Genomic DNA, 27232 nt, shown 5'->3' on the forward strand with positions numbered 1-27232 from the left:
CTTTGCACTAGTCTAGACATTAATTCATATTCTCCATTTGAAATATGACCTATTCCGATAACAGCCTACGAAAACATTTTAACATTTGCACGCAATTTAATTAATGGCATTAGGTTTAAATACCACAAATATTACATCCTGCATCTGCCTTGCAGACAGCACTGAACACACGCTGACGCACAATCCCTGTACACAGCTGAACATTTCACTGACTCGAGGTACAAGAGCAGTAGACATTCGAGAGTCCAAAGCTATTACCTTCTGTCTGGAGTGCGACCAGTGGCCCCTGTACTAATCACCTCATGAGACATATCTGTTCGATGAGCTCATGACTTCAGCTGGTATTCTTTAGAAGACATTACAAACTAATAGAATTGTCAGATTTGCTTATTTTCTGCATAAATCATACACCAAATCTGAGTCAAAGCTCAAGTGTGAAAATAGACAAATATAAATAAGCATATAAATGATAACAGTCCTCCTTTTATAAATGTACAACAGTAACCATAATTAAATTAGAATTTTTTTTGAGTGAGTCAAGTATAACAAATCTAGTGATTTGAGACTCACCATAAAGTTAACAACAAATCACAATCATACTGTATACACCATTTGCTTGCCAAACCAATGTAACTTTCCCCAAACCCTAAAAAAGTCCCTAATAATTAACCACCACTACTAATACAGTAAATGATACATGTCTAACCAAAATACATTACTATCTCTATGGATTAATTCTGCGGACTAGGGGTGTAACCGTACACTTATTCATACTGAACCGTCTCGGTACAGGACTTTCAGTGTTGTGCACATGTGTACCGAATGCGATCCGAATGTTTTACGTGTGGAACATAGTTCAAATCAGAGTTCCCTCATGATCATATTACCACTTCCTGTCACCGCCAACGTTTTTTATGACTAGCGATATTAATTATTTTTGCGTTTTTTGTGCAGCTACAAAGATTTCTCCTAAAAAAGAGAAATTCCGGAACAGTTCAGCATATCCACTGAGTAAAAGAATGGATGAAGGATAGATGGAGTGAATTAATTTATGAATAAATAAATGAATATATAACATGATGCATTTAAGAAACACACAAGATTGTTAACGTATTCTGAAATAAGTAGAACAATTAGGAAGAACATATCTTTAGAAAACACTAACATTACACATCTGTATTACCCAAATGGGGTCTACCAGATGTAAACTATTTATTGATTTTTTTTAATTAATTAATTTCATTTGTGCCATTTTAATCGATTACTCAATTTAATCAATATAATAAAAAAATATTGCATCTATTTATTCTATTTTATTTTTATATATATTTTTGTTTTGTTTAAACCAACTAGGCATTTAAATTAATATTGTTGTTAAAATATATTCACTGTTAATGTTCACAAATGTTAATAATAATAACATTAGTAAAAAATTACAAGTAATTTTATGTTTTGATTTCTTCCCCGTAATTGTACCATACCGTGACTTCAAAACAGAGGCACGTACCAAACCGTAAATTTTGTTTACCAATACACCCTACTGCGGACAACGGATAAAAAAAAATACAAAAATAAAAAACATCTTATGCACTACAACTACATCAATGAAACAGAGAGAAACGACTTCCCTTAAATGAGTCAAATAAGACCCTCTGATGAATATGGGGGAAGTCTTTATGGGGAAGATAAGGATGGCTTGTGGTCTCAAGTTGCATGAAGATGCTACTTATATGGTGAACCTAGAGGGGAAACTACTTAGACAAAATACCGCAAATCAATGGGGTGTTGAATTTTAACTTGTGTTCTTTAGAAATCTTTGGAATGGAGATGCATCCGGTCACATCGACTATGACTGTAGAACATCCATAATACTGAATCCATTTAAAGGAAAGCTCCTGACCCTTACACAATTTCTATCCCTATCAAACATTTCAAGGTTATCCACAGTCATGAATACTATCCTAGTAAATTTGGCTGCTGACCACCATCACAGCAGCAGGCATTTCCATTACACCACTGCACAGCATGGAGATCATTACTGATTGTGCCAAGAGTGTTTTCTTCCCCACTGCAGTTCCAGAAACCAGCACTACCAAAGTGGCCAGTACTGGAGTCCTCTGATTAACACAACATGAAGTCATGACCTTATCATCTAAATAGAAAGGAATCATTAAAAATAAATTAATAAATACAAATAAGGAATCCAAACCCAGAGTTTTTTTTTTTTCTTTTCAATTTCCAGTTTTTAGTCTCTGGGAATTAATGTGTTGTGATTATCCCCTTAACTTATAAGGTGATGAACACAGGTTTGTATCACATGCATTGAAAGGTTACAAAGAAAATTCTTAACTAATTTGGGCCAATAAAGTTTTTCACAGATTCCTGTGAAAATTGTTGCAATGGTAATTTCTCACTCTTGTGTAGCTTAATTGTTAGTTTTCAAAAGAATTATTTTATGCTGCAACATGGGGTAATAAACAATGTGATAATAAACACGTTTCATACATATATTTAATGTTTAATGTATATATCGATATATTGCTGCATCTAATGATTGTATGCTTCTCTTACTTGCTTGCTATATGGCATTTAACACCTAATTAACCAAATGTTATAATTACCCCTTAAGGTACATGTTTACTTCCCCTTATGGTACATTATTTAGTTAGAAAATCTACCCTTCTACAAAACCTTTTACTGAAATGAAATAGCTACAGAGCCAACCCTGGCATGGGAACAGCAGACAGGAATAAATTCGAATCATATCAGGATGTAGACATAAAAAAATGCAAACTAGACGAGTGACAAAGTTTAGATCTTGATGTTCTGTAGAGTCTGTGAGGTATTAGTGTGAAGGAGGTTTTTCAGATTCAGCTTGTCCTTGTTGTTCTAATAATATCTGGGCAGACATGTGGATTTAACAGCTTTTTTTTCTCTCTCTGGGCAGCCATTCAAGAAGGTACTATTGGCTGATTGAAGCGAATGATTAAATGTCAGATTAAAACTTCCAGAGTTGCATACTGATCACCAGTACACTGCTGCACTGAGTGGATAAAGACTGGACAAAAGGAAGCCATTTACTTCACAATGATATTAATGCTACACAAAGTTCTTAAGCCCCAGTGTCAATATTGATCGATTTAGGATGAGCTTTGAAGAGCTGTGCTAACTTTAATTAAGCAAATTAAGCACATTGTAAAGTGCATTCAGATAAACCTAACTTACTACAAGATTTGCCGTTTGAAATCACACTCATTTAAAAATACAATCATCAAGTGGTCTCCTGCTTAAACCAAAGAGAAATACTCCATAATAATCCCAATTGTTCGGTGCTACTGTGTTTTAAACATGAGACATATCTCAGGTAAATCGGTTTCTTTTCCTTTATCAATGAAAACACAGCCTACTATTTTCAAAACCTCTCAATGATCAGTAATTATATCTTTCACTAGACAATAATAATGCAATTCGGTGAATATTAAGCCGCTTTGTCTACAAGCAGTTCTCTTCTTACCTTTGATGACCTGCACACTGGCATTCTGGGCATCTTCACCACGACTATTTACAGCCTTGCATGTGTATGTTCCAACGTCGGAGTCTGAAACTTTCATTAACTGCAGCTCCGATAAAGCCCCTCTGTCAGGCGAAACATAAAACAATATTGATTATAATCAGAATCGCAGTTATTAGTTATATCACATTGGGGCAAAACAAATCTAACAAATGCATCATTTGTATATGGTGTTAATATACACGTGTAAAGTCTAGTTTAGCTTTCAGTAAATTATAACAGTAATAAAAAAGGCAAATATATTCTAATGTGTATAATATAATGTATATGTGAGAAATAAAGTCTATTTTATTCTATTCTATAATGAGGCCCAGCACATAATAATAGGGATCAATCTGAAAACGATTGTTGTACTGGTCAGCTGTGTTGAAATGGCATTTACAACCAATGAAAATGTTTCTGTTTGCAATGTATTGCGTCGTAATAATATTTCCATTTCAATTTAATAAGATGCAGTTGGCAGGCTTCATGCATGTCGGAAGGCGTGTGTATTAGACTTCATTCTCCCTGGTTGGAAGCTGGCTGGTGGGTGAAAATTGGCCAAAATTAGAGGGAAAATAGGGGGAAATTATGTTTAAATAAATACAAATATGAATACAAAAATCAAAGCTGACTAATAGATTATGACATTCATATTCTAATAATACGCTCATGTATAACTATCCTGCTCGTTGCCCAGGGCCAGAAATTTTTATTATATTAGTCAGACCATAAACTTTTCTGGTTGAATATCTTCCTGGTATTCTTCTATTAAAAGAAAGAAAGGAGAAAAAATTGCAACATCTACAGTTATTTAACGGGCAATAAAATTCTTGCACAAAAAAACAATCCTTAATATTTGTTCTTTTTTCAGAAGTGTCCCAATTGTTCTTTTGACAGGATTATAGTTTTAATGGTTAACTGGGTCTTAATACAAACAAACCATTTATTTCCAATTCATTACTAAAAGATCTGCCCACATGAACCCTATGCTTCCTATGCCCAAGGATATACAACAGGCAGTGATGAACATCAGAACAATGATTTTTCCACTACTTCAGCAAGCTGTATGATCTATTAACTCATGACCTAAAGTTGCTTGTAGTGAAACCACAAAATAAAAAGAAATTAACAACCTTGTAAAGGTACATAATAGGAATACATGTGCTCACTTTTTTTTCAGTTTGATTTTTCTGGTCTCAGATTTGTCCACCTTGATGCCATTTTGAAACCACTGGATCTTGGTCTGTTTGCCACCGGCTAAGAGCTCACACTGCAGTGTCACCTTCTGACCTTCCTCCACGTTCACATCAGTCAGCTTCTTTAACTTGGGCGTGGCTGAAACACAGACAAAAAAATAATCAGCCGGTTAATCATTGGCATAACCTGAACAAAAGAAGGGGCTGCACAGTATGTCTTTTCATGGTTGCGTTTCTTCATCCAGAACTATTCAACACTTTTAATAGTGTTTATCCTAAAAAAAAAAAAATAAAAAATACTGTTTAAGTTCCAAGCCCTGTACTGAAGAAAAACCAGCCATGACCGATTGTCCATTATCTTAAACAGGAGACGTGGACGTGTGTTCACTCTGTGCCAACAGACCTGGAGCGATTTTGCATGACTTCAGTCTGTTCATATTCATTATGCCTTGACGATCTTTTCAGCAAATCCTAGCAATCCCACAAACTCATGAGAAGCAACAGAGGCTTTTCGCCCCTTTCCAAGCGGCTTTGCTCCACGGTGGGTCCGCGCATTTTCGGAACACCCGCTCCTTCAGTTACAGACAAACACAAAAGAATAATCAGCCTCTTTTCACATCCTAAACGACCCACAGGGTTGCCGTGAAACTGTAGTTAAATGTGAAGTCACCAGCTTTAAGAGACGAGTTTGGGGGAAAGTTCATTATGCATATGATGAGCAAACACTTCACTAGTAGGATATCAACTACTTCAACCACTTAAAGCAGATGAAGTTTACACTGCACCGTTGTTAAGGTGGTTAGATAATATTAATCGGCTTTACACGATAATAAACTTAGAACCTTCAGAGGTGTCATATTCCCTCAAAGGATCTTTGCAGGCTAACCAAAGCTGCTGACATGCCATGAATAATATGCAAAGTATTTAATGCAGCTTGCAACCTTCGCTGATAAATAAACCAGTTTGTCAGCCAAAAGAATCAAAATAAAAGCTACTAGGAGAAAAAACTCTCCCAACAGAGTTTTAGACTGATGGTATTTTTACTCTGTGTCCTAATGAACCAGTATCAGAACGTATTTATTGATAAACAGTCGCTCTCGATAAGAGCATCTGCCATAAATGTAAACGAGGATAATCTGTGATTTAATCTTTAAGTACTGTTTGTTCCAGGGAGTAGCCCAGTGCACCAAAAAAAAAAAAGGAAGCACAATTATAGGTGAAGTTTACTCCTCTGAGCTTGTCTGAATGTTCTGGATAATCGTTTGCAAGTTTTTTGGTAGGTGCAAACGTTTAAATCCATTGCTCGCTACAATCGCTTCCGCCTTCAGCGTGAAATAAAACCTCTCTTTGTTGACTTGACACCAAGAACATTCTGTGACAAGGAACCTAATAACGACTTAATCCTTTTACCCGTTAGATTCGTGTAGTAATGCAAAATCCGGCATGCGAGTATTGTTCAAGATGATGAATTTTATTTTTTTGTAGCTATAATGAGCTGATTTTTTAGTAGTTTAATTCTTGATGAAAAACTATGACACTTCTTAATATGAATTCAAAGCAAAAAGATAGGTAGATACAACTTTATTGTCATTGCATAGTATTAGGAAAGTGCTATCTGCCCTCTTTAGCATACATGAGCTTGCAGATGCCTATGATTGGCTAGTGTACTGTATCCAGAGAGTAGTTCATCCTTCTCCAGACAGCATGGTCAAAGTTGCTGTTCTGTTGTACCGGTTGGAAATCCAGTAAATATTTTTTAAATGTGAATGCAATCATATTTGCAATACCTCAATGACTGGTATATATTAATTTTTTTTTTTTTAATAAAAAAAAAATGCTATTGCTAACTATAAAGGAATTTGTGATGTACAGTTCATATAAACAATTTCAATATCTTGACATCACAGATATACAGTAAGCCTGGATGAAAAACACTAGTCCTATATTGGTATAACAATATTATTAGACTTAGTCAACTATGATATTGGTAATGCTTTCAGAGGAATTCTACCTGATCACAGTCTGTAAAAATAGGACGTTCATAATGCTGTTTTTGTTTATATGAGCCATCCTGAAATGTTCTAAAGCTGGAGGGAAAGAGTTAAAAGCAAATAAAAGGACGAGTTTTGATTTGAAAATGATCTGAAACTAATTCTAAACTCAATGTCTAGGCAATGAGCCAGGAGTTTTACCAACAACATTTTATGAAACTGAAAGAAATAAAGAAATGGCAGACAGCTAAATGTCCCTCATTTTAAAACTACAAAGGTATACAAATGAACTTTAAAAACTGGAGCCTGGCTAAAGGCCACAAAAGTATTACTTTCAGGAATGAAGAAAAAAAATATCAATTTCTTTTGGTCATTTTGCCCAGACGTACTCCCAGACATGTGGCCTCCTTAATTAGTCCACAATCTCTGGGCAGGTCCGTAAACACACAGAAAACACTGTGCATGCCAGATATCATGGTACCTCAGTAGACAACGTTGAAGGAAGTATTGTAGATTTATGACCTGAATATCATCATACCGGTTTTACTCAAAAAAAAAAAAAAACAGGTTTGTGGCAGTTGTTACTTCATTACCAATTACCTCCCAAAGTCACCCAACCCAAACCTTCACTTTCATTCAGAAAAACAGACTTATAAGAGGAAGAATTCTGAAACTATGGTAACTATGGTGAAAGCTATCTAAAAGAAATGCAGTTGTAAATATACATAAATTCTCAAGAATGTTGCAGTCATTCATTCAAAGTGAAACCATTGAGAATTCGGTAGTGTAAATTCAGATTAAAGTGATATGGTACTAAATTCTGTATGTACAGGCAATAGAGTCAAATCAGAACAGTTTCCTTGTTGTACTAATCTGTACAGGAGCATGTAGAAGCTCAATAAGTCAACAAACTATATATAATACTACAAAAAGATAGCAGCTACAACATCTGGTTTGATACTTAAATCACAAAACCGATCCAAACCAAGGAACTTCCATCACTATGACATTTATAGCCGAACTGTTCTGCAACCCTGCTTCAATACTGGCCAGTGTCAAAGACGGTATACAGATGTCGGCATTACGTCTTAACAATGCTGCCTGAATTTACAGATCTCATCCTGCCATACGTGCCCATTGCAGAGTGGGTGGTCCAGTCATCTTCATCAAGATCAACGCAAAATTAGTGTCAGAGCCATAAAAAGCAGTGCTACATATGACAGCTTTATTTCCAACTTAGTTTTTTTTCTTCAGATGGACAGAGGCTGCTTCTCCAGCTGTTTTTTTTTTTTTAGGGAAACTCCTACACTAGTTTAAGGCCACAAAACTTTCACGGACTGGGGTTTGCATTCCAGCTATCATTGATTTGCCAAGTCAATGATCTGATACTTAGTTCAGATACATGCTCTAGCCATCTTCTGCCTTTAGTCCATAGACTATATGAACTTCTAAAGAAAACGGTACACAGTCCCAACTCGGTTGTAACTGGATAAAGGCTGTGGGAGTTTAAGTCCGTCTTCCAAAGCAGAAAGCCATCAATTCTCTTCGGTAGTCAACTATTTATTGACATTTCTTTAGGCTGTTCAGTTTAGGAAGTGGCTCATAATCTCGAATTGACGAATTATTAATGGATGTATATATGTAAGTTGGTTTAACGACCAAAATTTGTAACAAACTAAATGACTGCTACCAAGCAGCTCTTTTCTTTATTAAGGAAAGGTACAGCATGTGCACTTTTCTAGTTAACACTACACTAACGTACCAGCTGAACTGACGAGGAAAAGTTATTTTATTTCAAAGCGTGTGACCCCGACAACCACAAAGTTTTTTGAAGTTCTCAAAGATTGTATGAGACACGTGTTGGAGCTTCGTAGAGAATAGAAAATAAACGGTATGTGACAAACAGAAGCATCAAATGTCCAACGCTTACTCCAGAGTACAATGGAATCGTATTCATCCATCATGCAGATACAGTGAGTACCACCTGATGAATGAATACGATTACATTGTACTCTGAGAAACTTCACCATCTGACACTTCCAGTGCCTGATTAAACATGACTGTGTACATGAGGGAGAACGTGTGTGACAATTAAGTATAAACATACTGACATTCGGTGTCATACCAAAGATAAACGTGGGTTTATAAATACATTCACTTATAGTCCAACTTCTGTGATTGAACTGAATTTCTGGAATAAACTTCTTTGACTAAACTATATCTGTTCTCCTGTAACTACTTCTGTAGAGAGTGAACTTCTATTTCTGTGGACTGAACTTCTGAAAGTGAACCATGACTTCTTTAAAATCTTCAACAATCACCACAACTCCTTCACCTTTCCCCAAAAAAACACAAGTCACAACTATTACAAAGTATCAAAAAGTCTGTTTGTAAACAAACACGTTTCATCCACACCTGTGCTGAAATACACTGAAACAATTCAACCTGAAGAAACCAGGAAAGAAAAAAAAGGATTGGCACCGCAGCATGTGGGAACGTGAGAAGGTGATTGAGAAAGATTTTGAAGGCTCCTGAGTTGCGTCTGTCACCGTTCCCACACACCTTGAGCTCATTTCACCCACCTGAGTCACTGCCCTTGTCTTCCTTCGACCCGCGCTTTCTTCCGTTCTCTCTTTTCTTGGGTTTTTCACCTTTTCCAGACATTTTTTTCTCGTTGCTTTGACTGCTGACCTGAAGTTCGGCTTCCAACAGAGCTCCTTGGTGTTTGAGCGCGTGCTACTCCAAGCCAAGTGGTTGTCTGGCCGCCGCCTCCGCGCGCACGTGTTTTACAGCTCGAGCGAGAGGCGGGATTTTTCCAAACCGGCGGGTCAGATTACTCTACGGTTAATCCGACATGTTTACACCTACATTCAAGGTGCTCACAAGAGGTGGACGAAGAACACAAGCCAATGAAGTTGAGTTATACCAAAGATATACTCTCAAAAGTGTCCATTTAAACTTTCATTTGAGTAAAAGTACAAAAATATTTGACTTCAGATGTACTTAAATATCCACAAATACTGCCATTTATTATACCTACAATGTTCCTATTATCATTTTAGTCCCAAGACTCTTTGCCTAATCAACTCAGTTTATGTAAAAAGACTCTTATGTTACAATTAGAACACCGATCTATTAATAGAGTGATATTAATGAGTCAAACACTGATATCTATTAAGATTTTCGAGCTGAAAAAGAAAAGAAAAAAACACACCACAAATAGACACCACAAAAAAGGCCACGGGTGTTGTGTGTTGTGGCAAGTTCGAGTCTGGAGTTTCTTATCTATCATTTATCATTTATTTATTATAAACGTTTCGCCTGCTACGTGCTTGAACTGACGCTAAATTGTATGTTGGCGATAAGTAGATTCCACCAATCGCCAATCAAAACAAGACCCTGATTGGTCACTTGCTGCGTGTTTGAATAGTTACGTTTTTTTGACTCATAAATAAAAAAGAACGATTGATTTCGCAAAATGTAGTTAAGTAAACAGGAAGATATTTGACTTTAAAATGTAGTTAAGTTAAAAATAAAAGTCTCCCCAAATGGAAATACTTCAGTAAAGATACGTGAAAAAGCTACTTAAGTACTGTAACGAATCACATTTACTTTGCTACTGTCCACCACTGGGTGCTCAGACGTAATTATACACACAATTATACACACAATTAAATTGTACAAAAAAACTTGAATATTTAAACCAGTATCCACATTTGCCCAAAACACTCGTGTTATATCATATTCATCCACACAACTCTCCGAAATCAAGGTACCATATAACATTGATTTCTCTGGCCTAGTAAAATCCAAATGGGCACCAAATGTACTTTGATATGCACATGTATAGCCTTCAAATAAAACTTTCTTATTACATAAATGGACCTTATTAAAAAATTAATACATGGACCTAATTCATTTTTTTGTATAGCACTTTTAACATTGGGCATTGTCTCAAAGCGGCTTTACACAGGTAATGCGGTAATAAAGAATTAAAATGTTTGTCTCTAATGAGCGAGCCAGTGGCAACTGTGGCAAGGAAAAATTCCTGAGTTGGCATAAAGAAGAAATCTTGAGAGGAACCAGCATCAAGGTAGAACCTCAACTGGGTACCACAGAATGTCAATTTATTACAGGTAAACGTTGTTGAGGTGTGCAGTGTTGAATGATTAAATGCAACCTGTGGTCCTGAGCCATTGTAGCAGACTGTTGACATTAAATATAGTCTGCACCTCAATCCTCCTCTGTTGCTCCTTAATTTAATGGATCCTGAGGCCATCGATGTACTAATGTTCTAATGACCACTGTATTAATGTAGGCTATAATTATAAAAACTTTCTTGTGAAAGCTACGCCAATTTACTCTGCATACAACCTGCTATTTCATTAGAGTTAGCCTTCCTGGTTATGTTGTGTTAAAATGTAGAGTCCACTTTTATTAATCTGCAGACATTGATTAAACCTGTTCCGAAGTTACTTATGATTAGATTAGCAAATGAACGACTTCCCATAGGAACTGTAAAGGTTTTTCTTCTAGCTTTTTGGTGAGAATGAGTGTGTGCATGTAGGTGTGTTGCCTTGTAATACATTGCCATCCCATTGACGGTGTACTGTAGGACCCTCTTCATGCATAACGTTCTTGGGATAGAACTTTGATTCTAACCAAGGTTAAATTGATACTGAAAATGAATAAAGGAATAAACTTCAATAATAGAATTTCATCATGCTGTCTTTGAATTTATCGCTGTAAATTGTTACATTTAAATAAGTTAAATGGATGTAATGGGAATAAAAACACCAACTTGTTTACAACCCTAACTCTAGGGTAACTAGAGGTAACTTTTGGTACTAAAAAATGTAATAAACTTTATGTCGTTCAGAAACTGGCACCTAAAAACTGGCACCTAAAAGTAGTCAAAAAGCATATCCAGACTTTTATCTTTCTTTTTAGCTTTGAAAACATTTTAATGTTGTTAAGCCATTATATTGGTATGGTATTTTTTATGAATTATGTTCTCCCTTCCTATGAACACAACAATCTGGTTGTTTAAGGGTAGACACCTGAGCGGCGAAATCCACAGGAAACGATGCCTGCAGCAACTATACCTCTCTAGAATTGAGTAAATTTTTTTAGGGGCTTTATTGGTTCCTATCATAGCTCACCATAGGATACTTATTTCATATTCATTTGTATACATTTTCTAGACTGTGGAATGCAAAAAATTTAATTCTATAGACATCCATTTTTAAGTCTTAGGAGCTTCTACAGCTCTTCTCTAAGGTCCAAATGAAGTTGGTAAAATCCACATATGAATTGTCTGGATCACCTTTACCCACTTACTTTCCTTCAAGAGGTTCACTTCCCTTCTACCAAAAACAGTCACTGTTAAAAACAATTATTGTGACAAGGAAAATATTGTGTTTTGGTTTGATAAAGGTATTACTTAACAAACAGCACACACGTTTTCATGTCATGCTTTACTGTATCATATCTATGTTAATTCAATACTTTAAATCATTAAACCATGTCAAATGTATTATTTTTTTAAGAAATTATAGATTATTTTTTTTTAAATACAGCCCATATAGTATATTTAACAACCCATATAGTACATGTTATCAATAGATCTTAATGGGGATACGTAATTTCCTTTATTTCCATGTATTCAACAAAGCAAGACTGCTGAATTAGTGAAGTGATAGCATTCTTTTTGTGCTGACAGCATGTTGATAAGTCATATTCTTTTTCACTTGACTTCACAGGTCAGGTGTGTAATACGAAAGCCTGAGCTGTTTCATTAAATTAACCATTTCTAGTCTGATACAAGATAGGGGCATGAGTACTACAATTTTCCATTTACTATACAAAAAAAGACGTGTAAAGCTGACCTGTTACATCACAAAACTCATGTTTTATAAAACGATTATATTAAAAGGACATTTTGAAAGTTTTTCATTATGGATCATAAGCAGACTGAACAATTACATTCAGAGTTCAAAATTAATCCTCAATCTTTTCATCTGTGCGAGCTGTGGCATGTTTGGCAAAGTCCTGAGCAAACTTTCTAAATGCATATGATTCCTAGCCCTGATTAAATCTCACATTTTTGTTTCAGTCCGTGGGTGTATAATGAAACTCAGAGTACACGTGAAAATTGATGTCACCAGGTACAGTAGACTGGAGAAAGGACAAACAGAGGGGATGGGGATTACCGAATGGTGAAACAGGAGTGATCCCAAATTCTTTTGAAGAACCTTTTACCTTCCTGCAGTGATGCATCACAAAAGAACGCAGTCGTATTCAGTTACAGCGAAGCCTTTTGGAATGTGGCGTCTTCAAAAAGTACACTGGGGACACGCTGTAGCAGAGATGGGCTCAGCCGTGAAGGGCAACAGAGCAGGTAGCTTTCCTCCCGTAGCTTTCATAGAGACTGCAGGTAGTGTGGGAGGAAAGTTTGCTGAAGGACATTATGGAGATTAATGAAGCAAAACGTTACAGTAATATTGAAAGGAATGAAATTTAAACGGAAAAATAAACTCCGCACCCGGGGCATAGAGATATTAAAATAAAATAATGTTATGTTATTGTCATTTTTTTATTATTTACTGTGTTGCACTTATTGATTATTATTATTATTCCATCTAAGTGTATCTTTTACATTATAAAAGGGCACTAGCCAATGCATAGTTAAAGCATGGTCAAAGCAACGTATACAGTTTAAGCATGCAATTAAAAAATTGAAAAAAATTGTCAGCTAAACTTATGGTTAAAAATTGTAAATGTGTCATTTTTATTTTGTTTCCTGTTGCGGTTATTGTCACTGTATGTGACTGTTAAAAATAAATGTACAGTTGCTTACTGTCTAAAGTTTTTCCTGATATTAATACTAAGCAACTATCCATTGTTACCATTAAGCAATTAAACTACTGTATTACAGAAACTGAATTACAATTTGACTTTTTATTATTATTATTATTATTATAATTATTATTATTATTATTATTATTATTATTATTATTATGGGTCTTGAAATGATATATATTTCCAATGACAACACTTAAACAGCTAATAATTTTTTCCTGTGAGAAAATGAAAGCATGGGCTATCTAATTATAACTGCTACTAATTATGTGATTAGATTGTTAAGTAGATTGAATAAAAGTGTACACTAAAAGTGTACACCCAATATGCCCTATGATTACTTTCAGAAATTGTTTCACATTAACTTATGTTATTTAGTTACCAGTACAACTGCACTGAGTTAAAATTACAGCTGAAATCAACAAATTCATTGGACTATGTTGGCAAATCTAAAAGTAAATTTCAAAATATGCTTAAAGACAGTAAAATACTATGAAGCGTTAACACTTAAATATTTAAAATTGGTTTCAGGAATGAATATTAACGCTATTCCACTCAAGCAACCATCACATGGATTCAGTTCATTTATGAAGAAACAAGATAAACTAAATTTTAATTTTTAATTAATTAAATAATGAGTAAAACCTCATTAGGTTGAAACGATCATTAGACAAATAACATGTTTTGTTCGTTTCGAGCCAGAAGTCTATGCAATTTAAACCGAGAATTAGCCAACTGTGTTTAGAACATATAACGTAAGGATGTTAACAATCAAAGCCCTTATAAAATGTTTATTGTCTATTTCATATCTGCAGTATATGGAGCACAAACTGTACTTTGGTGAACATGCTGTGATCAAAAACTCTTATACAAAAACTGCTACTGGATCTGGGAGTTTTTCAAACCTGCTTTTTTATTACATCAGTTTTGAATACAACTTTATAAAAGAAATAGAATAAACGGTGTTAATGTTCTTAGTCATTTAGGGAACATTATATTATAGTTAGAAAGAGGAAGAGAAAAGGTACAGTAGATAAGTGGTTCTGTTCAGTGCAAACCAGTTGATTTCTGAGACTTGTGTTTCATTCATTTAACAAAGATCTTTATAGAAATCATAAAATAAGTAACAATGTTTTGCAAGAATAACATTTTTAAGGATGAGTGCATAGTTGAGATAAACCGCAAAGAGAAAACAATCAAATGATCTGTGTGGGAAAATCATTTCGTACATGACTAATGATAATAACAGAAACAGCTATGGACTTCCAAAGAACCTCACTGCCTGCATCATGGTTAAGTAGTTTAAAAGAGAAAGCGGGGGACAGATAAGGGCAAATGCTAAAATCCAAAACCAAACAATCATTCTTCGAAAAGATGTCATCCCTGTTACACCGCAATATGAAATGAGGTACAAGTTCGATTGCCGTCATTTTCTTTGGACAATAACTGAACATGATGCGTAAATGGTGACTCGTGTTCACTTACGTTGAGACTTCTCATACAAACAATTTATAGCAACAAGTTCAGGGCACTTAACAAACAAGTTTCCAGAGGACTTCAGAGAAATCGCAGTCGTTTAAGCAATGCGGAGAACCCAAAACAGTCGCCTACATACGAAGACATCACATCCTGAACACCAGAGCAAAAAACTAGTCCGAGTTAATTTCCGAATGTGTTTCTTGGTGTGTGTGTGTGTGTGTGTTTGTGTGTGTGTGTGTGTGTGTGTGTGTGTGTGTGTGTGTGTGTGTGTGTGTGTGTGTGTGTGTGTGTAACAGTGAAACACTAATTTCATAATTTCTAAATAAAAACATAATTTCTTTTTACATTTGTCAGACAAATATTTCAGGACATTGACACTAACATTCACATTAAACTATGGAAATTAGCCACTGATTGACCTTCTTCATACTGTACTGTATCTTTTTTAGGATTTATGTTTTTTTCTCCTGCAAGTAGCTAGGAGGGGCAGTTCTTCTAACTAATCCTTCTACATATAAAGCCTGTATGAACTTGAATACAGTATATCAATTGAGCAATAACGTGCATTGGCATCCACCTGAATCTTTTAAGCCCACTTACCAACCAGGACCAGGCAGAAACCAGGCAGGTTCCCTAAAGCGGGAAAGAAACCCGTAAAGATTACACATTGCTGAAAATAGCTTCAATGTCATGCGCTTTTCCATTACACTTCAATCACTACTGGCAAAACTGTTTTCTTAGAATCTGCATTGTGATTAGTTGATCTTATATTAAGATAACAGAGTGTGCTGATAGAACAGTTAAGGAATTAGAGACAATTATGGTCTACCAGTATTTCAAGTGGTAGTAGTTTTGGCAGTTTTGACTTTTCTCCATTTTTTGTGTCCTCGTTTACATAAAAAGACATAAAAAAAAAAAACATAATGTTAAAAAAAAAGATGAACCTAAATCACTTTGACACAGCGTGAACAATAACTAAGACAATCTCTAGTTACCAGTTATTCATTAAATCTAACCATTTTTAACTTCTGTCGTTCGGCTGACGTTTTTACCAAAACTAACTCACATTTGAGACAGGATTAACCTTAAAGAAATGATCTCATTTTCTTTCAACGTACAACTCGGAGCTGCATCTGCACATATGGACTAATTTACTTTAATAATGTATTGGTATGTAGCAATCTGACAAGGAATATGTGGTCATTTCAAAAAGAACTACCGTATATACATTTCATCATATATGGTCTATATTTGTTGCTAGATGTTACATTTTACAGGTCACTACAGGATGAGCCTAGTTCTGATTAGTCACCAGCGTTGTTTTGACGCAAAAAATACACCAGCTTTGATAGAGTAAATATTTTTCCAACTCGGCAGACCTCGAGTGGGAGTTGAACCCGATGGACATCATTTTGCAGGTGTATGTTTTTAATACCATACAAGGTCACTTCAACTAAAAAAACCATTGACCAAAACCACAATTAAAGTTGGGTTTTATAAATATTATGAGTATTGGAGGATAGCATTAAACATGCACTTTTTTCATCGCTGCGATAGAGCATTTATTCAGAAAAACGGAGTAGACCGCCGAATCATCAAAGCCATTTTTTTCACACAAAAAGCCAGATGTTGTCTGTGCCGTGTGTGTCCGCAACCATGCAGTGTTTTCATTAAACGTTGCTGAAAGTGAAGTTGTTCTAAACTGTTTATTAAACACAGTAAAGTCCACTCGGCAAAGCCTAGAACATATGGATCTCCAGGCCCCTTAACTCCAAATCTATATTCCCAAATATGTCAAGGATCTGTGGTTTTGAACAAATTCTTCAGGACACAACAGATTTCATGTCGCAGTGTTTCGTTTCACAGAACGCAGATCAGAAATGACCACGCACTTTTCAAGGTAACGGTAATACATTTCTTTTAAATGGAAATTCACATGGTGCGTTTCAGCAGGTACACCCTCATGGCTTATAAGCATTAGATTTAATGAAGCAGAAACCAAAAGCATGTAGGTCCTCTACTATTTAATCTCCAGGTACTGGCTTTCACGTGTTTCCGCACGCTTCACTGAATCCTGATGGCAGAATTATGATAATTCAGTCATCACCTTTCTACTGCTTTTTGATTGATGTATTCTCTTATTTTATCCCGACCAACTTAAAACCTTTTCTTATTTCATGCAAAGTCATTTCCTAAGTGTCCCTTCGGCTGGAATGAATCTGAAAAAAATAAACAAAGTGACTGGTGAATCACTGACCAGTGAGCGTAAGAACAGATGAATCCTCTATTTGTGGTTTCCCGATGAGCAAATCCTCGCACCAAAGTTCAAACGTACATTTTTATATTGTGTCACAGGTCAACGAATCGGAAGTTCATCATGAACAGTTTGTATAGCAATGGAACAGCTAAATTGATGCAATTATAACCTCAAGATCATTGGAAAAACAACAAATATTTAAAAACTGTTTTTAAGCACTATCAGAACAAATATAATGTGTTTAGACCTTATTAATCCATTAGAATAAATATTGATATGAAAGCATCTTTTCTAAACAGTAAGTGAAGAAAAATACTTTGAGTGTCTTCCCTTCGGTCATGTTACATTAGAGGCTTTTCATATTTGATTAAAGACTTGTGTTCGGATGTTCTTTTAGTGTCCATCCAAGCGTTTATATTGCGAGACAACTTGAATGGATCATCAAATAAGTGTCTGCTGAATTTCTCCATTAGTAGCCACCAATTTTATTGCCTGCTGTCTGGCATTTTCAGAAGGTTTGGGATTGTAATATGTTTAATAGCACAGAATGCCCCATACCTGCCAGGAAATGTATTGTTGCAATCTACATTTTTAATAAGTCAGCACTTATTAACAATTAGACACACACACACACACACACACACACACACACACACACACACTCACACACACACACAAAATGTGACCTCAAATGCACTAGGATAAACTGCTCAATCAAAGAACACAAAGCACATTTATTTAATATAGATGTTATTTAGTAAATTAGATATATTTCCAAGCTCATTACATACTGAAACGGTTGAGCTGCTCTATATACAGGATACAAGTGTGATCTGGATGTTAGCATCAGCTACTCCAGTGGCCATGTGCAAAAATTATTATATAAATAAAATCCACAAGCAAAGTCCAAGCCATAGCAAAACTTTGCTCATTGTCCTAGTGACCATGATGCAGAAATACAAACTCTAATTTTGCTACTAGCCTGCAATGTTTTTGAGGCGTTTTCTCAATAATGGCCAATAAAAGATATTCTGACCCATCATACTCAACATGCATTATGATGAGATTTTTCATTCCAATTTCAAGATCTGTACATTTCCTCTTTTTGCTTTTTGGAGAAGTAAGACAAAGGACTGCTGTATTTGGATGACTGGTGTCTATGTGCTCAACACCTTTCCTCATTCCTCGTTGAGGAATTAATGGACAAGTGTCCCCACCATCTTCTAATACACCTTTCTGAGCAGATTGTACATCATTTTGCAACACGGCCACCTCCTTGTGGCTTCCAGATGGCTTGGTTCCAATGACTATTTTCCCTAGTGGGCAGGGAATCCTGAAAGCCTTGTTCATAAACTGATCTGTTCATGTTCCAAATGGACAAAGATTTGTCGCCCCCAGCCAGGTCACATATGTCTGTGGAAGCTGTTTCATGAGTGCTGTTCACTTCTCAATGAAATTCCTGAATACTTTTTACACTAGTGCTCTGTAGTTGTAGTCTGTCTTCATGCTCTACAATTTACCAACAGTTGAATATGAGACCCACTGCTTATGCTGGCGCCCAAAAGCTTATACATGACTCAGGAATGAAACGAGTCTCTGTAAAAAACTCTCTTCAGCAAAAGGTGGGAGAAAGGGTGGGAAAGCTGCATACTTGGTCTATAAACTCACTTTGTATTTGGTGGTGATCAGATGAACTTGGAGTGACCCAGTGATTAAACCTTTAGGATTCTGGCCTTCGATTTACCTCACAGCATTCCAAGAAGATGAACATTCAAAGCGCTCAGTGTGCACCCTATGGTGCTACTTAGACACTTAGTCTGAATGATGGCCATCTAATCCTCAGAGCAACTGTTCTTCTGTCATGGAGGAACGACATGAAGGGCTTTTTTGCTCTAAACAATGACTGGCTCACTGGGTGGTGGACCATCAACATGGTTTAAAATGGAGATGGATGCCTAGCCCCTACCATGAAGTGCAACAAGCATCTCTTCTTAACGGCCATTAATACCATGAGGAGAAGTTTGCACTGCTGCATCAGTGTGCACCTTTTCCTGGTTCCTCAGCTGTCAATAATTCTTCCAAGAGAAGATTACCTTTTCCTATAGAATAAATTTCACAAATGTAACCAAGCATGTGTCAGAGGATATAATGTCCAAATAATGCGAATGGTCAAGAAAAAATGCAACTGTTTTCCATGTAATTGGAAAGAATGTACATGCTTTCCAATATGTTTGGTGAATGTGAGGATTGATAAAGATGAATTAAATACTACATTTACGCATGTACTGTAGTTTATAATTCCTAAGTCCCATTACGGCAGATGTTTTCTGTCTATTTTTTTTTTATTAATGATGTAGAGCTGAATAGGAAAGTTCCTAGATTTTTGCTCTACATCTAAAAATTTTGCTCTACATCTAAATGTACACTATACACTTTTCTTCATGAGGTAAAGAAACATCAGTTGAACCTAACACACTCAATACCTTGTAGTGTGTATAAACTATTAATATATCGTACCTTAGGTCAGTTTGTATTTCAAATCCTTTGAATGTTTTGCTATTACTAAAAAAGTCTATCACAAACTCAAACTGAAAACTCTAATAAAAAAGTTTTCAAGGAAATCACGAATCAAAGAAACGAACAAACACATTTTGGTGGAGACCGTAAATGCCCTTACGACACATAGGCAAGCAGAACGTAAACACCATAGAAAGCCAAACAGATTAGAGCCCACCACCTGCACAATCTCACCAGGAGATGGCAAAGTGTATGTCACAGCATGAGAAGTAGGAGGCGGAATGATTACTTACAACAGGATTTGTTGGCCAAACAAACCCACTCACCCCGGTAAAGTACTAAATCTTTGACTCGTCCTCTCATCCTAACACTTATATCATGAATCAGTGGATAAACAGTATGTAAAAGTCACAAACAATACAAACAGTAGAAAAGGAAAAAATACACTGGATGTGTTGTCACTGAAGAATAGCTCATCTTCAGTGCGTATACTCAGAAATGTAGCAGCTTCTAATATGCATAAACATTATATGCATTATTTATAGTATGAATGACACAATTTTTATTACACTGCTCCGACCAAACAAGGGTTGAGGGGTTTCAACTATGGACATTTCCAACTAATAGCACTGGAGTCTGAAGTAAATATGAAGACCTCAACTATAGTTTTGCATAAATATTGTATGTGTTTGTGTATGTGTTTGTGTGTGTGTGTGTGTGTATATATATTGGTGTCACCCGCATGAGAATGGGTTCCACTTTTGAGTCTGGTTTCTCTCAATGTTTTCTCCTCATACCATCTAAGTGAGTTTTTCTCATCTGGGATAAACACACACAAATTTAAATATAAAAAATATAAGCTTTTAAAATGCAATTACAATGAAAGCTATAATATGAATTTATATACCTAATTGTAGAATTATTGGTATGCAAATGTAGTTGTAATATTCACAATGCTAACAAAAAATATCACACGTAACTAAGTATTTCTAATAAAACCAAGCCAGTGCATTAACTATTTTTAGTTCAGTACAATACAAAAGGTCCATGGTATCAGGAGAGAAAAAGTCCATTGCTGATATAAAAGGCATTATCCTGCAACAAAAACAATAGATAAGATGCATTCAGTGGGGCCACACTTTTCCAATTTCCTTTTTTGTTTTGTAAAAATAGCACAAAGCCTATCTGAAGAAACTACAATTTCCATGTGCTTTTGTAGATTAGCACCATCAGTGTGCACTTTAGAAACATACAATGCGTTGATGCAGTGACACTGATTTGGTGGTAATGCTGAATATTGTAAATTATAAAGTTATAATTGTCAAATGCATTGTCTAATGCTTTTTAGTGCACCGTAATTATGCTACTACTATGATCATAGAAGGGATTTTTTTTAGATGCTTCAGGACATAATGATTTATGACAGCAATCTTACAAAGCCAGACATTTTTCTAAATTATACTGTATGATTATCTACAAGTACAAGCTAAAAAGTGAGATCTGAACTCCGTAAACTGTACAGAGGAACAAACACCTGGTTGACACCTTTGAAACTAAACATCTGTGTTAAAACAAGATATTGGTAGATATCAATACATGGGACATACAATACCGATGAGTCAAAATAATCGAATCTCGGATATTTTGAAATACTACCTTAAGGTGTGTTCCACATAAGTAATACCCATACTTCTACACATAGATAATAAAAAATTAAAAAAAAGTAATTCAAATGCATCCCAATTGTAGGTCATCCCAATCACCAATATATTGTAAGCAAGATGGATAGTGATTAGATTAACAACTATTCAATGACATGTTTACCTTTTCTACAACAATCGAATTAAACTAAGTGTGAACCTAAACTAGAGAACTGTTTAATCCGGAACTGTTGATACATGTCACTGAAGGGAGAGGTTTCTGAAACAACAAAGGCTTCCAACGCACGGTTTCACCAACTATAGTAAAAACTACTTATTTGTGCAGGGTATGAAATGTTTAAGTAGTCATGCTACAGAAAAAAAAAACCAGTTTGCTGAAATTTAGGTTTGGTTAAAAAATAAAAAAATAAAAAAATAAATAAAAAAACTCAAATGAATTAGTTTAAGTTAAAAGTGCACATTCGTGCTCATTTTGAAGGCTCTGAGACTGGCATGTTATAATTAAATACTCTCTGGGCCTTTTTCCCATGTTGTGACCAATTTGTCCTTAATAGCATGAATTACCCCAAAGTCTAAACGCAATTAATGCTCTAAATGTTACTATTCAAAGCTGGAGTGCGTTTGTTCCAAAGTACATTTGATGTAGCAATAACGCTCTATGTTTCTAACGTCAGCTAAATTTCACCAGGAATTTTTTTGATTGATTGATTGAACTGCAAATCTAAAAGGAAGCTTTTTAAGTTGTCACAAGTACATTGAAAAAAAAAAATCCTCACAGTGGAATTCCTGGAAACAATTCATTTTTTTAACTGATGGCTATCTGCCATGCATTTTTGTGCTCTGAACACTATACAAATCCAGAGATGACAAAGATCTCTGAGTCAGTCAGAGGGCACACCTGACTTTTCATTGCCAAGCTTTTTAGAGCATTAAAAAAATAATTTATTTAACAATCAAATAAGGAATGAAAAGAAGTAGGTAATAAAAATGTATATATATATATACAGTATATACATACACATTGGTGCTGTTTCCTTGTTTCCTTGTTTCCTTGCATATGGCCTGCATTTCAGCATCATTACCAGTGTGCAACCACTTACTTCTCCTAATCATCATTTGTGAAGTTTAGCGGGAAACCTCGAGACCAAATGTAAGGTATGACTGAATCCAATTACAAAGTCGCCAAATTTATATAATCAATGCCAACTTGTCTGTTAAACCACTGGTAGTTTAGTGGTTAAGGCGCTGGGTTACTGCTCGGATGGTCGAGGGTTTAAGCCCTGATATCGCCAAGCTGCCACTCTTGGGCCCTTGAGCAAGGCCCCTAACCCTATGTGCTCCAGGGGCGCCGTATCATGTCTGACCCCAGCTTCTTAGCACACTGGGATATGCGAAGTACACATTTCACTGTACTGTAATGTATATGTGACAAATAAAGGCTTTTCTTCAATTGAAAATGTAGTTTGTAAATTATGTTTTCTATGCAGGTGAAAGAGCTGACACCACTATAAGACGGCCAGTCTTTTTATGCGCACATCATTGTAAGGCATCTCCAGTGTGGAAAAATTGGGGTAACGTTTAAATGGAAAAATGGAGAGACAACATGCAGACTCATACCTTCAAGATTCATCTACCAAAAGAGCTAAGAGGCATTATTGATTAATGAATCCATTAAATGAGGTCCACTTAGCTACTGGCTCCAAAAGTACATAGTAAAAGATTTCAGGGAGTCCAAATTGCTGGCATAAGCAGGGAGATAAACAGTAGCACACAGCGCCCTCTCTTGAAACGCAGGATAAAAAAATGATCCGGATTAAAGAATCAAGAGAGATTAAAAAAGTGACTACTGATCAGAAATATCATTATCGTTATATGTTTGCAATATTGCTGGTTTATAAGCCAGTAAAAGTCGTGAAAAAGAATAAAACTCAGCTATGGTACAATTAAAAATGACCTGCTTACTTCACATTGTGATAGAAATATTTAAAAAATCATACTTTTTTATGTTCAAGTTACTTGTTATAATAAAATCAAAATCAAAATGAGTCATCAGTATGAGTTAGTTGTCTGCTATTACGGTGCTCACAGTGGCTCAGCGATGAAGCATTTATTCCTGTAAGCATATGCAGCACGTACAAACAGCTGCACACCGTACATTTAACAACCCCAGTGTGTGTGAAGAACGCGAGCGAGGCCCTCTGGGGCTCTACGTTCCGACTCAGCATGACCTTTCCACAGCTGGCGCACACTAAAGGAGAAACCATTTGTTGATAAAACGGCCCTGTTTTTGACTCAAGAGCCAGCATGAGAGGTTAAGCTAAGTTGACCTTGCTGAACAGGAACTCATCCATTAGATGCTCAACCTGGACTTATCACAGCCCTGCTGCTGCTGCTGCACCCACCACCTCCGGGCCTGACTCACATGTGCCACACGTGCTCACGTCAAGTCATACAGTACATTTGCACAAGCTTTTCCATAAATACAGGCACAAAACATAAACATCAATTGGTGGAAGCAGAGATTTCCGTAAGACACTGATATACAACAACACAATTAGACTTTTTTTATCAGGTTTCTCAGCGTGCTATATTTGACTATTTTTGGGGGGATAAATTAGCAACGGGACCTCAAAGAGTTATTATGGTTGCATTTGTTTATACACAATGCCATGTACTTGACTTAAAGTAGAGATTTACTCTGTATAATATGACCCCATAAAAGTGAAAGAGTCCATTTAAACTTACACTTGAGTAAAAGTACAAAACTAGTTTCCTTCAAATGTACTCAAGTATCCAAAGTACTATGATTTATTACGGCTATAATGTTCCTTTTATCATTTTTGTCACAAGACTCTTTGTTTAATCAACTCATTTGATGTGAAAAGACTCGAATGTGACTCTCAGCACACTGATCTATTAATAGAATGATATTAACGAGTCAAATACTGATTGATTTCTATTACAATGATCATGAGCCCAAAACCTACTTCAAAAAATCGTGTAAATAAAACCACGTGTGTTGTGGCGAATACAAGTCTGAAGTTTCTTCATCATTTACTCCTCTGTAAATGTTCTGCTTGATGTTAAACTGATGCTGAACTGTATGTTGGTGATCAGTAGATACACAAAGCGCCAATCAAGACAAGTTGAAAACGGCGCGTGCGCTCGACTGTGATTGGTGACTCGCTTCGCGTTCGAACAATTTTAATTCGCTCATAAATAAAAAGGAACGACTGATTGTGCAGAATGTAGTTAAATAAAATATTTGAGTTTGAAATGGAGTGAAGTAAAAATCTCCCCAGATGGAAATACTTCAGTAAAGTACAGATACGTGAAAAAGCTACTTAAGTACAGTAACGAATTTCAGTTACTATGTTACTGTCCACCACAGTTTATACCAGGGGTGGGCAATTAATTTTTAGAAGGGGCCACATGAGAAACCTGAATTGTGTCAGAGGGCCACACCAACGCTAATATTTTAGGGATGCACCGAAATGAAAAATCAATTCAAAAGGCAATGAAATCCATAATTTTTTGTGTTATGCCTTTTGCCTTGGCACCATCACTGGAAAACTTTCCTGCCTTTTCAAAAACGTCCACTACAGGCGGACTGCACATGCTCGGATTGACTACTTTTCTGCGCCGCGTTCTTCTCATATTTAGAAGGCAATCGGGATGTTTGGATTTCAGGTGATAAATTAAACCCGACTTGGAGAAACTCTTTGCAGATACACCCCCTCTTGAAATTTTAGCATTGCATGTTTTGCAAATCGCTCTCCTCACACCGCAGACATGTTGCTTAGACAACTTATAAGACAACTTATCCAGATAACCGTGTGCTGCTGCGCTTTTTATTGCGTCATTACAATTGTGTTTCTGCAGTGTTGTTTCGGTGATTTAGGTATTCCGGCCGAAAATTTTCGGTGCATCCCTGTAATTTATGATTGTCCTCACACGGGCTGGACAGGGACGTACAAAGGGCCGGATGTGTCCCGCGGGCCGTAGTTTGCCCAGGTCTGGTTTATACGATATGTGTATACACTTTAAATCTTCGGATGAGAGGGTTTTCATTTGTAAAGAAAAAAAAAAAATAGGTTTGATGTTTATTCATTAAAGCCTGAAAAGTCTGGGTTAATTTATTGAAACATACTAAATGGGTAGAAAGAAATACTAAAGAAAGTCAAAAACATTCCTTTGAATCTAAATGGCCCTTTATTACAAACAACTTGATGAAAGTTTCAGATTGTGAAGCACTTGTAGCAGACTACGTATTGCTTTGTGTCCCACCAGCTCTGGCTTAGAGCCAATATGCTTTAAATCTAATGTGTTTACCCTCTAAGTGCACCTTCATAAAGTACTCATTCTGAATGCTATTAGCATCTGAGAGTGGCATGTTGAACTTAAATACAACTATCTGGTAATTTTCCCCCATGTAGTGGCCAATTTGTCTCTTATAGCACAAGTGAGCCCAAAGTCTTACTGGCATTAATGCTCTAAATTTGTCTGTTTAAACTGAGTCATTACATTTGTATGTTATGTTTCTAAATGTAGAATTTCACCAAGAATTCTCTACTATATTTTCTTTTCTTTTTGAAAGATTGATTGAACTGTTAAGGTAAAAGAAAGCTCTTTAACACAGTGTAATTTTTTCTTCACATATACTAGCAATGATATGAAGCAGGGGCCAGCCATGATACAGCCCCCCTTGAACACAGGCCAAAGAGAGGCAGCTTGGCTATTCTGGGGCTTGAACCCCCCCCAACCCTCTTTGATTAGCCAAAAACACAAAATGCTCAAAAAAGTCACAACTTGGCGTTTAATTCCATGATGCTCCAAACAACGACAATACGGAGAAATATTCATTCAAATTGACAGTATACATATTCTATTAAAAGAGTCAAGGAGCAAGATGCTGAGTGTTTTTTTACAATGTGGAACTGTTCCATCAGGAAGACACTTATCTAGGTGTGCAGGCCCGATGGAAAGTGTAATCACACTGTGGTGAGGTCACTGTTTACATGGAGATCTGAGATGGACTTTACAACATTTCCTGTTGATATACACTGAACAACCCTCGAGCTTGGAAAGATATTATTGAATGTGTGGCAGCGGTTCTCGAAACAAGCGGTAAGACTACACCTGTAACTGATGAGACTAATCATTGTGTGTCCTTCATTTAGGAACCGTTCCCACAGTATGTATAGAGTTCTTTCTTGGCGAACATTGGTAGAAATTTCACATTTTTATGTTTGTAGCTGAGGGTAAGATGATGGTGCATATAGAGGTCTGATGTTAAAAGATATGAAGAAATAAACATTATATTATTACCTTTTAAACTCATGATTAACAATTTATTTTGTCCTAATACAATATTATCATAATCCAAGATTAAAATGACTGTAATCAAATACAATATATGCAATTTTCCAATTTAGGTGAAGGAAAACAGGTGGCAATATATAAGATTTATAAGCATACAACACTGCCATCTAGAGATCAGAATGGTAAGGACACTTTGAGGGAAGGTTGCATTGAATATAAAGAATAATTCAATTAAAAATACATGTGCAACTTATTTATGTCTATCCGAAAAGATCAACAACCTGGCATTAATATTCCTTTTCCTATATAAATGTTTATAAACGCACTAATTAAATGATAGATTATAACAGATTTGTTTTTACAGCAAAGGACTATACAGTTAAATAATAAATATT

At 35.9% G+C, this 27232-nt stretch overlaps 1 protein-coding gene across 1 annotated transcript in view; it reads right to left on the minus strand.

Moving 5' to 3' along the window:
- The window catches only part of LOC310740911 (pro-neuregulin-1, membrane-bound isoform-like), a 71189-nt gene that overhangs the window by 30422 nt on the left and 13535 nt on the right, over positions 1–27232 (minus strand). The window contains exons 2-3 of the mRNA XM_083568119.1: positions 4723–4888; positions 3515–3636 (exon numbers count right to left, since the gene is read on the minus strand). Coding sequence (XP_083424245.1) covers positions 3515–3636; positions 4723–4888 — 288 coding nt within the window. The remainder of the gene's footprint in view (positions 1–3514; positions 3637–4722; positions 4889–27232) is intronic.

The sequence above is a fragment of the Silurus aristotelis genome (assembly GCF_946808225.1).
Source record: "Silurus aristotelis genome assembly, chromosome: 18".
Taxonomy (NCBI): Eukaryota; Metazoa; Chordata; class Actinopteri; order Siluriformes; family Siluridae; genus Silurus; species Silurus aristotelis.